Genomic DNA, 17,590 nt, shown 5'->3' with positions numbered 1-17,590 from the left:
AACTCTCTCGGGTGTTTTAAATTGGACGGCTGTAGCAATTTTACACACTCACTCTCATTTCCTACTGATTGTTCCTTTAATAATAGTGAAAGTATATAGATAATAATGCAAAAAGTAAAAGACCCTTTCCTTTTTCAGAACTGTACGTTGAAATGAACAAATGAATATATTAAGTTATTATATAAAGTCATTTATTTACCTGTTTTGTATAGGTATATTTTAAGTTTACTTATGTATCATAAACATCTTTAATATATACCTTTATTGCTATTTTTTTCATCAAATGTTGTCATTTATTATACATGTCTATTAGAGTGTATGTTAAATACTGGGGCTAGTACTGTGCCTTGCCCATATCTGCCCCAAGATTTGGAGTCCGCCAAGTTGCATAGATGGCCCCTATGGCAACCGGTTCAGCCCTCCAGCCGAAGCTTTAAAAGAACTTTCACTCTTTTTTTAAAAGAAGTCAGACGTCCAATGTCAGCCACATTCCCAAGTTGTCCCAGGTCTCATTCTCCCAGCTGTCCTCTGGTACTGGGTCACAATTTAAAAAGTTATTTCAACCATATTGATCATGTTGTGTAGAAACGTGTGGTTTTATGTCTATGGTACTCCAGTGTTCTCTGCCCTGGACCACTCGACCCACGGTCAGTAAGCATCATTGACGCTGACCGACACGCACCTGCACTGCTTCACTCTCTGCACCTTCCGTTGCCGATAGGGCGGCTGCAGCCCGGGGCAGTGCAGGCGCACCGTTACCGTGGTGATCCGGTGCGGCCGACAGAAGGCACAGGACTGGAACGAGGCGTCGTGGTTGACCGGTTTCTGGCTGCGGTGGGCTCGAGACCGGGAGCGGGATGTGAGGTGCCGAGGGATGTAGAAGGAATTACACTGGCCGTAGCAGAACCGGTTGACGACGGTCCGACTCAGACAGCCTTCCAGACTGATGGTCTGCCGCAGCGGCTGCGTCTTGCACCAGTCACTCTTCAGGTACTTCCTCTCGGTCACCACCAGTGCCTCGCGACTCGACGACAGCACATCCTGCTTTGCTTTCTGTCTGCGTGCCGGCGGTTGCTGAGGCAGGGACGACAGCGTGATGGAAGGTGAGGAGGAGAGCTCGTTGCCCTTCATCTTATATGGGGAGGGGATGGATCCTCGTGGACGTGGCTTCTTGGGTTCCATGGTTGCGCAGATGGTCCATGCCAGAATGGCGGGTAAGACCAGTTTCCAGAACATCCTGAAAGCAAAAGAGACAGAAATTATTATTTTATTGAATCAATAATTCTTTGATTCTTTAAATCTTCTAAGTCCTCTTGGACTTCTGGCCACACTGCATCATCAAGGGCTGAACCAGCCATCTAACAACAGGGTAACCAATTTACAGCCTTACAATGACTTTAAATGAACTAAAATGAACTGTTATACTACTATAGCCCTATCCGGAAGAAATTCGTTTTTCTGTAAAAAATATTTCACAATTCTACTTATTGATAAAACTCTTGCATCCGGACTGCAATTGATAAAACAGGAGGATCAGTGAGTTTTTTTTGGCTTTCTTGGTCACATGACATCGCATTCAGTAGCTCCTCCATTTCCACTTGCTGTTGTGTTTACGTGGATCTCAATGGAAACGCGAGCCCAAAGTGTAATTGCGGTGTGTGGTAGTGGACAAATAACTATTTTATTAAACATGAGAATACAAAACTCAGAGATGTGCGTCCGGACGGAAATGAAATTACCGGATAACCACGGAGTTCAGTGAAAGACAGGAGGTTATAACACCTGTAATTTTCTAAAAGGATGTTTGAGAAAAACAAATATATGGTCATTCTGGATGGGAATAAAATCACAGAGGACTTCCTATGAAAGTGAAATTTACTCCAGGACCCCCTGAGAATTTAATCCTGTCTAGATAGGGCTCATGTCTCAGTACAGATCGATAAAAAGCATTTATAGACATATAAATGAGTGAATCAGGAAAATCGCCCTGACTGAAGTTAACCCGTGAATTAGGATTCATGAAGGGGGAGTCACAATGCTGTTAGCCAAACAGAGGTGAGATGTTTGCATATTATGAATGTTCAAGAGTAAGGGCTGAAATCGTAGCATTCCTCCCCACCCACTAATCCTCCACCGAACTAAAACGGCCTGAAACAGGAGCACAAAAATAAGGTCACAGACAATTCATTCGTACTAGAGACCACCACAACATTAGTGGAAAAAACAAACAAAAAAATAAAACATGAAATGCATCCTTTAATATACAGTCCAGAATGTGGTTGAGAAGACTCGTTAATACTATGTCACCTTTACCTTGACCAATCAACAGATTCCACTTGTGTTAGGAAAACCCTTTCCTTACATGTCTACTTTGCTGCTTTCAGATGCTGACATTTAATCCTTTCCCTCCTTCCTCCACGTCATCCATGTCTTCCATCCATGTTTAGCAAGATCTATAAGGGTCCAGATAAAGTAAATAAAGTAGCAAATGCTTGTCATGCTTGTCTCTGTAAACTTCTGGTGGACCTTACTTACTCACTGTATTTGTAGTCATGAATAACCAACAACAAGCAAGTCTTGAGTGAATGAGAGTATTGTGATTTGTGGTTTGCAGAAAGATTAACTAGTTTAAAGTGTCATGAAGATAAATGAAAGAAATTGGCTGAATTGTACACAGGTCAATAAAAAAAAAAAAGTTTAGTCTGGTTTAGTTTGGTAGAAGTAGACCATGCGACGCCTGAAACATTGCGACATCAGGCAGCATGATCTCATTTCTATCCTATGAATTCCAGGAGGAATGCTCAGCATGTCTTCTTTATTCGCAGTGTGAGAAGTTTTTAAGGCGGGAGGTAATACTTTCAGAGAAGAACCGCAGAAGTGCCTCAGACTCCAGTGGCAGAAAAGAATTGCATCTCCATCCAGCAACATCTCCAGCAGCCCCAGCCGCTGTTTACTCTCCCAGCAGCCCCAGAGTCCCCCCGCGCAAATAAACATGGCCGCCCTTCAAAGCGGAGCGGCGGAGGAGCCGTGAGCTTGGCAGGAAGCGGCCTTTTCTGTCTGTGTTGCGGCAGGGAAAAATAATTAGGGCTTTGCTTACACCAGCACCGAGATACGCCACGGCCGTGTAAACAGTCTGAGAGAGAGCGCCATGTGAAGGTTATTAGAGCCGGATGTGGGGAGTTTCAGCAGTCTGCTGATTCAACCCCTCACACGCCGGGACCACACGCTGACCCCAGGGGGCTCTTATGATTTGATTAGTTTACGCACGCCGCTTATCGCTTTCACAGAGCACTGTGATGGTGTAAATGGGTTCTTTCAGGTAAGCACAAAGACCAGCATCCCTCAGAGCTCACAATCATTCACCCAATCCATATATGGGCATAAAGCTACAAAACAGACCACTTAGAATTCAGCTTTTGTGATATAAACCAGCACATTTGCATATCTGCTTATCCTGCATAGAGAAATTTAGCCTTGACCATTAATGCCAGAGAACAAAGTGAAATACTACATACATATATAAATATACAGCCGTGGAAAAAATAAGAGACCACTTAAAAATGATGAGTTTCTTTTTACAAAATTGGAAACCTCTGCAGTATAATCAAGAGGATGGATGATGAAGATGGATGATCACAAGTCATCAAACCAAGCTGAACAGCTTGAATTTGTGCACCAGGAGTAAAAGCATAAAGTTATCCAAAAGCAGTGTGTAAGACTGGTGGAGTAGAGCATGCCAAGATGCATGAAAACTGTGATTAAAAACCAGGGTTATTCCACCAAATATTGATTTCTGAACTCTTAAAACTTTATGAATATGAACTTGTTTTCTTTGCATTACTTGAGGTCTAAAAGCTCTGCATCTTTATGGTTATTTCAGTCATTTCTCATTTAATGCAAATAAATGCTCTAAATGACAATATTATTTTTGGAATTTGGGAGAAATGTTGTTTGTAGTTTATAGAATAAAACAATTGCTCAATTGGTCTGGTTTAGGTGTGGAGACATACTTGGCCAGTTTATCACATTTAACCTTAGTTTAGAATTCAGTTTTCCAGCACTGGCAGCACTCACGCAGCCCTAGACCATGATGCTACCACCACCATGCTTGACTGCAGGCAAGGGACATTTGTCTTGGTACAGACTGTTTAGTCCCCTGAAAAAATAGAATTCTTGTCAATAGAATAGGAATAGAATCTGGATCAGATCAATGTGTGCCTATCTGTACCATGCCTAATGAGCTGTGGAGTTTTGTGACTGTATTCTGTATTTTTGGATTAATGGTGCTCCATCCACTAAAGGATATTAACTGACATCACATTCCCACCGTAACAACGTTGCTGTGAGTCTTACGGTAAAAGGCCAAACCAGCATGGGAACAAGTGATTATGTGCTCAAACAGTGATCTGTCGAGGTTAACAAAGAACCAATGATCTGTAGACATCAATATGTTGCCAGAAAATAGGGCTCCTGATTTCAATGCTGGGGAAATAAATGAAGCAAATAGTTCTCAAACCTGGTCCTAAAGCATTACCTGTTTATATCCTCAGTAACAGCTCACCAGTTAATTCATTAATTGGCTGTAATTAGTGAAAACTCTCTCAAACCTGCAGGACAGTGCTACTTCAGGACCAGAAGTCACTAAGCACAGTCTATAGGAATACTGTAGTTGGTGTTGGAGTTGGAGATGTGATGTTGAGAGTGGTGATCACCCTTTAACCTGACCTTACTTACGCTCCTACATTACTGAACGTAATCACATCATCACAATGCTCCAAAATGTAGAGGACAGGATAAACTTAATTTACTTTAGCTCAAAAGGTGTATTATAGCTAGTCTTAAGGCTTAATAAGACATGATTATTCTTATGCCAGGTTCACACTGCAAGATTTAAATTTTTTAGTCGTCAACAGTTTTTCACTGATTGGCGACAAAAACTCTGCTCTGAGGCAAATAGGGCATCTCACACAGTCGCTTGCCGAGCCACAGTGTCACAGTTGCCTGGCAAATATTTGACATGCTAGGTATCTTACCCAGTTGGCGACTGGGAGCCAGGAGCAGGAGCTACATATGGCCAATGGAATCACAAAAAGAGAGAATAATGGGTCCAAAATGCATCTCCCTGCATTTCTGGAACCATTTATAGAGAGTCTGACCACTTTCTGTCCCCCCTGTTAGATCATGAAATGGAGCTACATAAAAAATAAATATGAACTACTTGTTCTGTGTATTTCTTTAATTTAAGAGAGTAGAATAATTATATTTTACCAAAAAAGCAAAGAAAGTGTGCCTGAATATTTTAGTTTATCTACAGATAAACACTGTAATGCTCTAGCATAAAGAACAGAAAACTCAAATTGCATTGCCTGTGTGCACCAAAACAGAGGGAGCTCCTTATGCTGAAAACTGTGCTCATGTGACATAACTAGGCTGGAGGCAAAGTGATGTGCAGCAAGGTAGAGTGAGGTAGAGGTCCACAGGGAACATACATGCCAAACTAGTTCTAACCCTAAGACAAATACGTGTTAGCAAAGGTAATAGGTGAGCTAGAACATTTTTGAGAAGCTTTAATTAATTGAGGATCTAAATGTATTGGGTTTCGCGTTAATATCCTAATTCCTATATTTCCTTCGGGATAAATAAAGTATCCATCCATCTATCTAATCAGAATATTCAACAGCTTTATAGCACACCAGATTTGTTGTACATTTATTGGAATTATCGTACACCCCTAGTCCAGATCAAACAAGGTAAGTGTAAAAGCATCCTGAGAGTTTATAAGACCAGCAGAAACTTCTATGGGAGATATGAACTACCAAGGTTCTGTAAAGCCAGTTTAATCTCTCAACAGCAGCGACTTAAGAACGGGAAAATTTATGAGCAGATCTTAAAAAGGCAGGATTAGTTGGGTTACAGACAGAAGACTTCACAGAATGATCAAGAACCCTAATCATCGTATCTGCTTTGATGAGCAACACTTTCAGAACAACAAGCAGCATCAAGCTCACAGCCTCTTCATGACCAGTAACTATTTGAGTGCTCCAACACCATCCAAACCACAAATACCAACATGTCTCACACATCCCCAGCCCACATCTCAGCCGAGCCGATACCAGCATGACTTACTGCTTCCGAGCACTGATTACCGACAGCAGACTGTTGACGCTGCAGATCAAGGCTAATAAATCGGCCGCTCGCACACGACATGTTCGAGCTTTCTTTCCTGTTTTCAGACACGGAGACAAACAAACAGGACAGACGGCCGGTCTGGCAGGACAGACACATGCGCTTTGATGTGTGACGAGTACCTGAAATACCACAAATAACAGGCTTTATAAATCCACCATTATGAGCACTTCCCAGCAAGTATGTACACACACTCACCGAAACACGCGGAAAAATAACAAACCCGAGTCACCCAACATCAGCGGCAGTTTGACTAAATCCTTCCACCATGTAATTACCTCCTATTAGGGCTGCAATCCCGGCCCATGCCTACACACGGGTACCCTAATCTCCAGTGCCTTACAGAGGAGTGGATGAGGGTGCTGAGGGCCATTTGGACACTTTTACCAGACCACATCTGCATTGCATATACACCAGACTTACCAGAGAGAGAAAGTGATGAGAGAGAGAGAATAGGGAGACTAGAAGGCTCAAGAGGCCCTTTGTCATCATCAAGATTGAACCACTAAGATGAGCCAAGACTCATCTTCTTAGAAGCATGAGAATGAACCTATGAAAGAAGCCAAGACTCAGAAGCAGAGCCTTCTTTAGAAGTATGAGAATGAAATTCAGAGAGAAGCCAAGACTCTTTTTTAGAAGCATGAGAAGGACCCTATGAAAGAAGCCAAGATTCAGAAGGAGAATCTTCTTAAAAGTATGAGAATGGAACTCTGAAAAAAGCAAAGACTCAGAAGGAGAACCTCATTAAAAGCTTGAGAATTAACCCCTGAGATGAGCCAAGACTCAGAAGGAGAACTTTATAAGAAGCATGAGAATGAACCTATGAAAGAAGCCAAGACTCAGAAGGAGAACCTCATTAAAAGCTTGAGAATGAACCCCTGAGATGAGCCAAGACTCAGACGAAGAACCTTCTTAGAAGTATGAGAATGAACCACTAAGAGTCAATATTCAAAAGGAGAACCACCTCCTTAGAAACATGAGAATGAACCACCGAGAGAAGCCAAGACTCAGAAGGAGAACTTTATTAGAAGCATGAGAATGAACCACCGAGAGAAGCCAAGAATCAAAAGGAGAACTTTATTAGAAGCATGAGAATGAACCTCTGAAAGGAGCCAAGACTCAGAAGGAGAACCTCCTTAAAAGTATGAGAATGAACCTATGAAAGAAGGCAAGAGTCAGAAGGAGAACCTCATTAGGAGCATTAGAATAAACTACTGAGAGGAGCCAAGAGTCAATATTATGTATTGGCTCATCTCAGTGATTACTAAAGGCTTTAGTTGCTGCACTGTACACTGTGGATGGTAATGCCTACTATGATGTATTCCTGGTATGCGTGCATGACATTCTGGATGCGCAATGGAATGTTTCATACATCTGGCAATAAATATCAGGCCTCACATCAGCTAGCCTGTGTTCAGCCTTATCCACAAGATAACTCCTCAAAACTTATACAGATGTAAGGTAACACCCTATGCTCAGTTTACATACTGATACGTCATTATTTAGTTTGTCAGTGTAGGTCGTTTTTACAGGTGGGTTTAACAATAAAAGACTGATGATGAACTTGTCCTCTAAATGCATTTATCAGCGAATGGAATTCCTCTCTTGAGTTTTGGATTTCCTCAGTATTCCTTCTCAATGACAACTCAGTCAACAGGCAACAACAATGATTGCAATAGGAGGGTCAAAAGTAAAGATAACCACTCTGAAATTACTGTCAGAACCTCATATTGTCAGAATCTCATTCCATCGTTTTTTTTCATTCATTTTAAAATGTCTAGTTGTGGTCTCTAGTATGAATGAATGTCATTTTTTGTGCTCTGATGTTTCTATTTAGCCTTGCTTTATATCACTAAATAACTGGTCTTTGGAGAAAGACAGGATTTGGCTCTTGCTCATGAATATTTATACATTTAAATATCTTGCCTCTGATTGGCTAACAGTATTGCAGCAGAGAACGCCTACCTGTGTTCCCCCACAGTAAATTTTACAGCTCTAAAACTCAAAGGACAAAATATATTCAGAGATACAGCCTTAGTTATAAAGATATAACACTGAGTGCTAAAATAAAGTAAACGCTTAATCTTCACTTAACATCAGACTCTCAGCATGAACTCACGAGTTGACTTAGACACAGGGCTTTTCCTGATCATATTTCTTAACATTTTCTATTAATTCTACTGCAGACAATGGGGGTTGAAGAACAGTTTTGTGTGCATCATGCATATACAACGCAGAGAGACCTATAGTATTTCACAAAGAACAAGAAAAAGTGCATTTTAGCGGAAAGAGACATTTAAAGCATCTGATCTAAAGTACTACAGAATTGATTAGTGGTGCAATGATCTTAAGATGTTACCTATTACATAACTGTGAAAACATATTTGTGACATATTTGCTTATTTTTTAAAAATAATTCAATTTAGTTTAACGCATCACAGTTTCCTAGAAAATCATGACCACATCGAACCGCTGTGAGGTCAGAGATTTACACACTCCTACTCAGAACAGAGTTGTAGAGCTGATGAACTATGGCTATGGCTGCATGCTCTCGCACGATCTTTTTTTCTGCTCAGTCTATTACAGCAGTGCCGCTCCAAGCTGTCGATGGTGGAGGGCAGGAAGGTAAGGGTCCCTGCCTCACGCTGCGTCCGGATCAGAATTCAGTGCGTGGAGCTGAATAAAGAAACAGTACTTAAGTGTGTCAGATGCTGTTGGTTTGGTGGAGTGTGTTGGGAAAACTCAGGTTACAGTGCATAGCTGTGGCTTGGACTGTGGGCAGACCCGCCATATCATGACTGAATACACTTAATAAATCCAGCCCACACACACGCAGTCCTTCAAATTAAGCCATATTATTCATTAATGACCAGTCAAACTATACACTGGGTGTAGCTCTTTTGGTTTCTCTCACCCACACACACCCAAACAGCCCTTCAAATTAAGGCATATTTTACTGCTTACTAATATTGGGATATTAATACTGTATCTGGACTGAATGTTCTGCTGAAGAGGGAAAATCCCTGAAAAACAGAGCGTTTTCAATAGCTCTAAAACAGTGTTTTATGCTAATGTATTAGTGCACTGTAGTTTACATTTTTAATACATTCTATTACTCTAAAGCAGAGTATTATCTGTATTATACTAATGTTATAAAGGACCAAATAAAACATCAATAACTAAAACCAGATTAAACAAAGCAATAATGTTGATAATGATAATAATAATAACAACAATAATAATATCCACTGTACCTGAAGATATAGTGACGTTTGGTCCAGCCAGACTCCGGGTAGCGCGTTCCCAGCAGAGGTCACTCAGAGGTCAGGGTTCAGTGGTCAGGTCAGGCAGGAGAAGCGAATGTGCTTGAGAGGTGTGGAGACTCCAAATACTCTCAGAGACTCACAGGGCTCTACCCTACCCCAGACTCAGACTCTTAAATCCTCCAGACACACCACTGAGAAAGATTCTGTCCTCTAAATACCCCAAAAGAGACTAATCTTCACCTCTACATACCTTACAGAGATAGTTCTGCAAATCTAAATATCCTACAGAGAAGGATTTTGTCCTTTAAATACCCCAACAGGGATATGTTCTGTCATCTAAGCACCTCACAGAGATAGATTTCACCCCTAAATACGCAAATATGAGATGAGATTTTGTCCTCTAAATACCCCACACAGAAAGATCTTCACATGTAAATACCCCAAAGAGACAGATATTTACAAGAAAATATCCCAAAGAGATAGATCCTCACCTCTAAATACCCTACAGAGACAGAACTTTGCCTCTTAATACCCCACAGAGATAGATTTCATCTCTAAATACTGCAAATGAGATATATTATGTCCTCTAAATACCCCACACAGAAATATCTTCAAATCTAAATACCCCAGAGAGATAGATCCTTACCTCTAAATACCCCAAATAGATAGATCTTCACCTCTAAATACCCCAAATTGATCTGCAAATCTAAATACCCCCAGAGATAAATTATGCTATAACATGCAGAGATAGATCTTCACCTCAAATGCAAAATGCAAAAGATAGATTGTGTCCTCTTAATACCCCACAGAGATCAATTCTTTCCTCTAAATACCCCACAGAGATAGATCCGCACCTCTAAATACCCCACAGAGGTGACAGACAATTTAGAGATAGACTCCCTCTTCTACATATTGGACCAAGATAGACCTTCTCCTTTTAAATAGCCCACAGAGATGTGCTTTCTCAATTAAATGCCTCCCAGCACAGAGGCATGCACTCTCCTCTAAATATTCGGAGGTAAATCAACCTCAAATTGCAGTCAGAGAGCTGAGAGCTGATGTTTTGTGGAGATCACAGTCTAATCCAAACCAGTAAATACCCCACACTTAATACCCCAGTCTGTTAGGCTGCTGTGAACACCTCAACCTAAATCCAAAAAAAGTCCTTCCTCTGACTCTGAGTATCCTACAGTGACAGTCCTGCTCTAAATCCCCCTCAGTGAGACTCTCTCCTCTAAATACCCATCAGCTCTCCTGGATCCTGCAGCTTCACTGGCTCCGTCTGGACCGTGGTTGGCGTGGTCATGCTTCATTTCTGACGATCCTCTGTGCTCTCCCCTCCGTGGGGCGTCCCGAGTGCATTCTGTTCCACTGAGTCGCCGTGTCCCACAGTCTCTGAATCATCCCGTCCTTCTGTGGTGCTGAATCTCCTCTTTCAGTCACTGATTCAGTGAGTTCTCAATCCTCTTCAAAAGAGCTTCACAATATCTGAGTGAATGAAGCAGAGAGTAAATGTGTATCTGTAGAAGTCATACACTCACAAGCATCCCTCTCTCTCTCTCTCTCTCTCTCTTCATTTCTTGTGCTTGTATTTGTACTGCTCCTCCCCTTCCAAAAAAAAAAACAAAACGTTCTCTTCACTTATACCAGAGCAGTTGAGTTTTATACTTCTAAAATAGTACTACAGTGCATTGCATTAAAGCAGATTAAAGCAGTTCTGTGTTATATGACTGTACTAGCATACTATTGTTCCATGATACTACACTGTAGAACACTATGGGCCACTATTTGAGTCATCTATAGCGCACTGTTCAATTGCGGATCTTTGGTTTCCTGAGGGCGAAAAAAAATACGCCTTGCTCTACTCGAAGCACGCAAAAGGCATGTAGTAATTCGCTTAATTAATCATGGGTGCGTTTTGGGCGTAACATGAAATAAACCAATCAATGTGCAGTGTTGGGCAGGTTACTTTGAAAAAGTAATTAGTCATAGTTTTGCTAGTATTGACCCACGCCCTTGACTGGGCAGAGAAGAAAAAAAAAAAGAGGGGGGGCGAACTCAGAGTATTTGGGGTGGAGTTCGGGACAGCTTCGCTGTAAAGCGTGAAGCCGAAGCCCCCCCTCACAAGAAGAGCAACATGAGGAAAAATAATACAATTAAAGAAGGAGGTAGATGGGGAGGAGGTGGGTGCGAGGTTGTTCAACGAGCAGGTAGAGAGGAAGTGACGGTTTAAATAGGGAAGGAAGTGGGAGGAGTGAGGGCGTGGATCAACTCCCAAAACTAAGCTATAATACATAGCTCCACTACTAGTTACTTCTCCAAAAAAGTAACTGAGTTACTAACTGAGTTACTCCACTATAAAAGTAACTAGTTACCAGTAAAAGTAACTATTGCGTTACTTTTGTGTTACTCGCCCCCGTAACACCCACACCCTCACCTTCTCAGAGCGTGTTTCATAAGCCAGACGAATAGAGTGCACAACAGCAAAGGACCTTAGTGAGTTTGAAGACGTAATCTTACTATACCTTATCCAATCATTGCTTAGGCGGTTATCTCATCCTCCCCTCCCTTGTGACTCACACACACAACAAACACACGCACACTTGCGCCTTTGTCTGTATGCGCAAAGTAAAAAAAAAAAGTTAATTGAGCGGCTAAAGTAACGTGCAGTAACGGGGTGTGGGAAATGGTAACGGCGTTATAGTGACAGTCAGAGTAATTAGTTAGATTACTCGTTACTGAAAAAAGTAACAGCGTTAGTAACACCGTTTATTTCAATGCCATTATTCCCATCACTGAAAATGTGTGACTTAACATTCCCTTTAAGGCGCGTTTGTATCTTAAGAGTGCGGCGCTTTGTGTGTCTCAGCAAAAGAAACTGATCCGCACCTTCACCACAGCCTTCTATAGTGCCATTTACTGTTTTACATTAAAACCTTGGTAATACTTCCAGCATACAACCCTACAGTTTATTATAGCAATGACTTTATGCTGGCTGAGGACTGCAGTCGAGCATTTTGCTGTCCTTATTAAACAACCAACAACCCTTTAAATTTATATTGTATTGTTATACAACAATAGGAGTACATTTACTAAAGCAAATATTGTACAGGTTTATGATTACACACTCCCATGCAAAAGGTCATGGGACAGTACCTATTATCATACTAGTATCATACAAGTATCATACTGTCCTACTGGAAGCTTAAGAATGTGTTACTGACCTGTGGAATATGCATGTGGGGCCTCCTCAGCTAAATGTGAACTAATGCGCTGTCCACTGTGGGTGGTAATGTCTTCTACGATGTACAGTATTCCCCATATAAATATAAACGTCACACTGTGGATCAAGAAAAGGTAAATATCTGCACGACTTCAGAAATGGAATGACCTCATCCATCTGACACCCACTTTCAGGCTCCATTTTAACCCAGAGAATAATTCATGGCGTGGATCCCATAAGATAATACTTTAAGCTACTTCCAATGATCAAGTTACTGTACATACTGCTTGCTATCTAGGGATGGGCAATACAGCCCTAAAATAATATCACAATGTTATTAAAAATATATATTTAAAGAGTACACTACTGCAAAAAAAAAAAAGAATATTAAATAAATTTGCCAATATTATTACTTACGATATGATATTATAAGATAAATCTCTCCTAATAAAGATTTTCACCAGATTGTAACAGAATGATACTAAATACCTCTGGAATACCTCTGGAATCAAGAGGAAGATGAATGATCACAGCCATCAGACCAAGCAGAACTGCTTGAATTTTTGCACCAGGAGTAAAGATATAAAATTATCCAAAAGCAGTGTGTAAGACTGGTGGAGGAGAACATGCCAAGAAGCATGAAAACTGTGATTAAAAGCCAGGATTATTCCACCAAATATTGATTTCTGAACTCTTAAAACTTTATGAATATGAACTTGTTTTCTTTGCATTATTTGAGGACTTGAAGCTCTGCATCTTTTTTGTTATTTCAACCATTTCAGCTCTAAATGGCAATATTTGTTTGAGAGAAACTGATTTAGAAACTGAAGTGCTCTCTTATTTTTTTCCAGAGCTGTATACATAAACCGGACTATGTGCAATAACATTAAACAAAGTGCAATAATGTGCAAAATATTTTTTTGCTGGATTTTTGTATATTGGATTTTTGAATTTATATTATGTCCCTCTGTTCCTTGTGTGTATTCATAGTTTACTGTAATGATGCTGCTGTAATCCTCCCAAAGGTATGTATGTATGTGTGTATGTATGTATATACCTATCTATCTCCGTGTTCACAACCTCACTCACAACTCATACAGGCGTGGATCCCATGAGATCACATGACCCTTTAAGCTACCTCAAAAGATCAAGTTACAGTGCATACTGCTATCTAGGGGTGGGCAATATGGCCCTAAAATAATAATAATAATAATAATAATAATAATAATAATAATAATAATAATAATAATGATACATTAATAATATCTAATAATAAACTGTGGTTTTATGTCACCCATGTGCTTTATATGTACTAAACTATATAGAACTGCTCGCTCCCTCTGTGCTGCCATTTGTACAGACATTCGTTCAGTAGCGAACGCTTACACAAATGAATTCTCCCAGATCTGAACAGTGCTGATAAAAAAACCCACATCAGATATCGCACATTTTCTTCACTGTTGGATTCGCTGTTTAACTGGCAGGTTTCCTGTGTAATTACTCACTTGTTATTAAACATCAATCAGTCGCTACAGGCTTTCAGCTAAAATATTATATGTAACACAATGGCAAACACTTTCAGACACAAAAGCCCCTGTCTATCACTTTGTATTGCTCATGATTGCCCCTTTTTTTAAAGCATTCGTGAGTCATTATTCCATTCAACAGAGAAGATTCATGCTGCAGTCTGACTCTCACTTTCTCTCACTTTCTTCCCTCATTCTCAGAATCGTTCTATCTGGCGGTTTTTAAACACAACCACGTTCAACCACAACAGGAATAACATTTGTTTTCTCTCTCTTTCTCTGTGTCATTGTTTCTGTCATTCTCAGTCTCATTAGCTCTCGCTCTTACACACAGATCCGCATACGCAAGACAATACGTCATCCCGAGATGCCTCCAGAGTCTGGTGACACTCTACGCTGAAAGACTGGCCAAGTAATTGTCTCCATCAAATCCATTAAAAATATGTGTGTGCTTTAACTGCTTTTGATATAATTATTATGATACTGTGTCACTTTGTCACAGCAGTTCTACCAACTCTACCAACTCTGGTAAAGCCCCCTTCTCCTTCCCAGAAGCCCCGGGCAACAGCCCCCCTCAAACCCAACTCCGCACGTTCGTCAGGCTCAAAGCAGACCACATCAAGAAACAGAATCACTTTGGGATTTCTACACCAAAAAAAGCCAATAACAACAACAAAAAAACACAACTCTGGGAAAAGGTCCCCGTGGCACGAAACGAGCCGCTGCCGCAATCTGCGCTGCTTTTGTTGTGCTGTCTGTTTTGAAACTGCGGTCAGGTGGATTTCTTTTGTAGTACGCCATGAAGAGGAGTCTGGAGAACAGAGTTTCGAGAGCAGGGGTCAGAAGTATGAAACCCTGTACGAAACATCTCAGAGTCTAGTGCTGGAATACATTTTCATAATTCATATCCGAATAAGTTCCATTAAAAAGACTGGAGAAGAGCTCTGGGATTGGTAAAGGCTCCCAATCCCAGCTCATTCTTGAAGACTCGATGCTTTACATCAGGGGTGTTTAGTTAGAACGGTCCAGTACGGTCCAGTTGGAGAAAAACATCTGACCTGCTAGGTTGTTTTAACTATGATGAAAAAAATATATAATAATAATAAAATGCCTCTCTGGACAGATTTTTTGTACACTCCTCCCCTGTCTCTCTTGTGCTTGGCGTGTCTTTAGTTTCCGCCGTTTTCGTTTTTCCGCCAGTTCTCAGGCTCCCTATCTCTTTATAAAGGCGCTTTTCCCTGGCCGCGTCCCAATTCACCATCCGGGGCAGCGGTCTGCACAGATCTGATTGGCAGAGGAGAGCGTTTGGTAATCTTACACCACACGTGATTGGTCTGTGAGTTTACTGCGCCTCAGAATATGTGAACTGTAAAGAAAAGAAAAGTTCCACCGCTTTAAATGAACACTGTCAGAATTAAATCCTTCTTAGTAGTTTATCGGTTTGGGTCCACATTGGACAACGTCTGGGTCTGGACCCGGACTGCGGTCCGCCTATTAGTGACCCCTGCTTTACATGTTGGAGCTACACAATATATTACTTTAGGATCAATACTGCAAAGTACACAATGCGTAAAAGTCAAATTGCAGAAGGTGCAATGTGCATGTTTTGTGCAATGCCAAATAATGTCAAATTTTTAATGTTTGACACAAAGAAAATGTACTCATGTTATCATTTTACATGACAATATCTATCAGATTAGATTGTAATGCTATTTATCCAATACTATGTATGCTCCTCTGTGCTGAGGTATATTAAAGAATTAGGTAAACAAACCAGAACAGAGCCCATTCCACGTTGGTGAAAAGGGGAAAAAGAGGTAAGAGTGATGCCAATCAGAGAAAGCATCTGTTAGCTGCTACTATGCTGCCACTACGATCGGGAGTTTGCTGTAATGCAGCTTGCAATCAGCTGCCGGAGCCCCGAGAGAGCACAATTGGCCTTGCTCTTTCTGAGTGGGTACATGGTGCTCCTTCTCCCTTATCACTCCTAGATTGATGTCGATCAGCACAAGGCGTCTGTGAGCTGATGTATCGGAACCGAGTCGCTGTGCTTTCCTCCGAGCACGCTGTGATGCTACTCGGTAATGCTGCATCAGCAGAAATTTGAAAAGGGGCGGAGTCTTACTTCACATGTACTGGAGGAGGCTTGTTCTAGTCTTTACCCTCCTGGTGTTGTGGCATCACTAGTGATAGGGATATATAGCAGAGTAGCAGTTAATTGGGAAAGACAATCGGCCTAGCCAAATCCAACCAAAGCAAAATAGCTATGACTGAACAGAGATGGTTAATGAGACGTGTACTATAGGATTAAAATATTTTTAAAGACTCCTTCAGCTACTTTTAGTTGAACCCATTATAGACACAGATGTGCAAATCCACACACAAAGCTTGTCTTGTCTCTGTAGAAAAGTGCAGCCCATTAAACAAGATTCTCTGGAGCACCTATTTGTCAACCTGGCTGATTTAATGCCAGGCAGAGCCTAAGGGGTATAAAGTCCCTCAGCACTGAGTCGTGGAGCAGTAGAACTGTGTTCTTTGGAATGATGGTTCTCCATTCAATACTTTTGTCTGTATATTGTATAAAACTCTATTCTGGTACAGAAATCTGAGCCACTCTTCAGCAGCAGTTTCATTTTAACCAGTTGTGACTCGAACGTTTTCTCCAAGTTTTCTTCCAAGACACCGTCCCTGTAAATCATCCTTCACAGGAGCACAGTTCTGTTAAGTGATGATCTTCTGAAATCATCACTTACTGCTGCAGGTGCTTCCTTATCCATCTCAGTGTGTCTGGATCAGCTCCGACTGGACACAACTAGTGTTCTTCCAGCTCATCAATGTAACACTGTCCCAAAGAATTCTTTCTTTTTTATCTTGTGTTTAAAAGGCTCAGATCACATTATCATAGAGTCTGAATTATTAAGGGTTTAGGCCTGCTTTTCTTTCTTTTGAAATATTCGTAGAGAGTATTTGATTCAGATTTAATGAACACTTCTTTCTGTTCATACGTAACAGCTTTGTGCTAATGATCTGGTGGCGTTTAGCTTCAACACTTCAGAGACAGCTTCATGCTGATCAAAAAGAGCAGATTTTACTAAAATAATAAAGAATTGAATAAATTATGATTTTATTTTCTCTTCCATTGTTAAGAGCGCATATTAAAGCTCTTTTGGACAAAATGTGCTTTAAACAAATGTGAAAAAAGTGGATATATCTTGGTCTTCAGGACTTTCATACTTCCAGACTTTCTTTCTGTAAGATCTAAACAGATGTTTAAGTCCTGCTCTTGGACCTAGATTAAAGGTTCCCAGTTCACATGAATTTAATATTAATCCTTTATATCACAGGATAACTTTGTCAACTTTGGTACGCCCTCATTCTATCTCATGTCC

General features: G+C 40.8%; 2 protein-coding genes across 2 annotated transcripts in view; both read right to left on the bottom strand.

The window, feature by feature from the left end:
- Nucleotides 1–17,590, bottom strand: part of slc22a15 (solute carrier family 22 member 15) — a 239,121-nt gene that overhangs the window by 359 nt on the left and 221,172 nt on the right. The window lies entirely within an intron of this gene.
- On the bottom strand, nucleotides 175–13,861 carry grem2a (gremlin 2, DAN family BMP antagonist a). The gene is made up of 2 exons (XM_022672749.2): nucleotides 9,441–13,861; nucleotides 175–1,237 (listed from the first exon to the last, which is right to left on the bottom strand). The coding sequence occupies exon 2, from the start codon at nucleotides 1,234–1,236 to the stop codon at nucleotides 649–651; it is 588 nt and encodes a 195-aa protein (XP_022528470.2). The 5' UTR covers nucleotide 1,237; nucleotides 9,441–13,861; the 3' UTR covers nucleotides 175–648.

This window comes from Astyanax mexicanus, chromosome 14 (assembly GCF_023375975.1).
Source record: "Astyanax mexicanus isolate ESR-SI-001 chromosome 14, AstMex3_surface, whole genome shotgun sequence".
Taxonomy (NCBI): domain Eukaryota; kingdom Metazoa; phylum Chordata; class Actinopteri; order Characiformes; family Acestrorhamphidae; genus Astyanax; species Astyanax mexicanus.
This window is presented reverse-complemented; position numbering and strand designations above follow the sequence as displayed.

Bases quoted from the DNA above. Each gene is read 5' to 3' on its own strand.
- grem2a (XM_022672749.2), bottom strand. From the start codon at position 1,236: ATGTTCTGGAAACTGGTCTTACCCGCCATTCTGGCATGGACCATCTGC.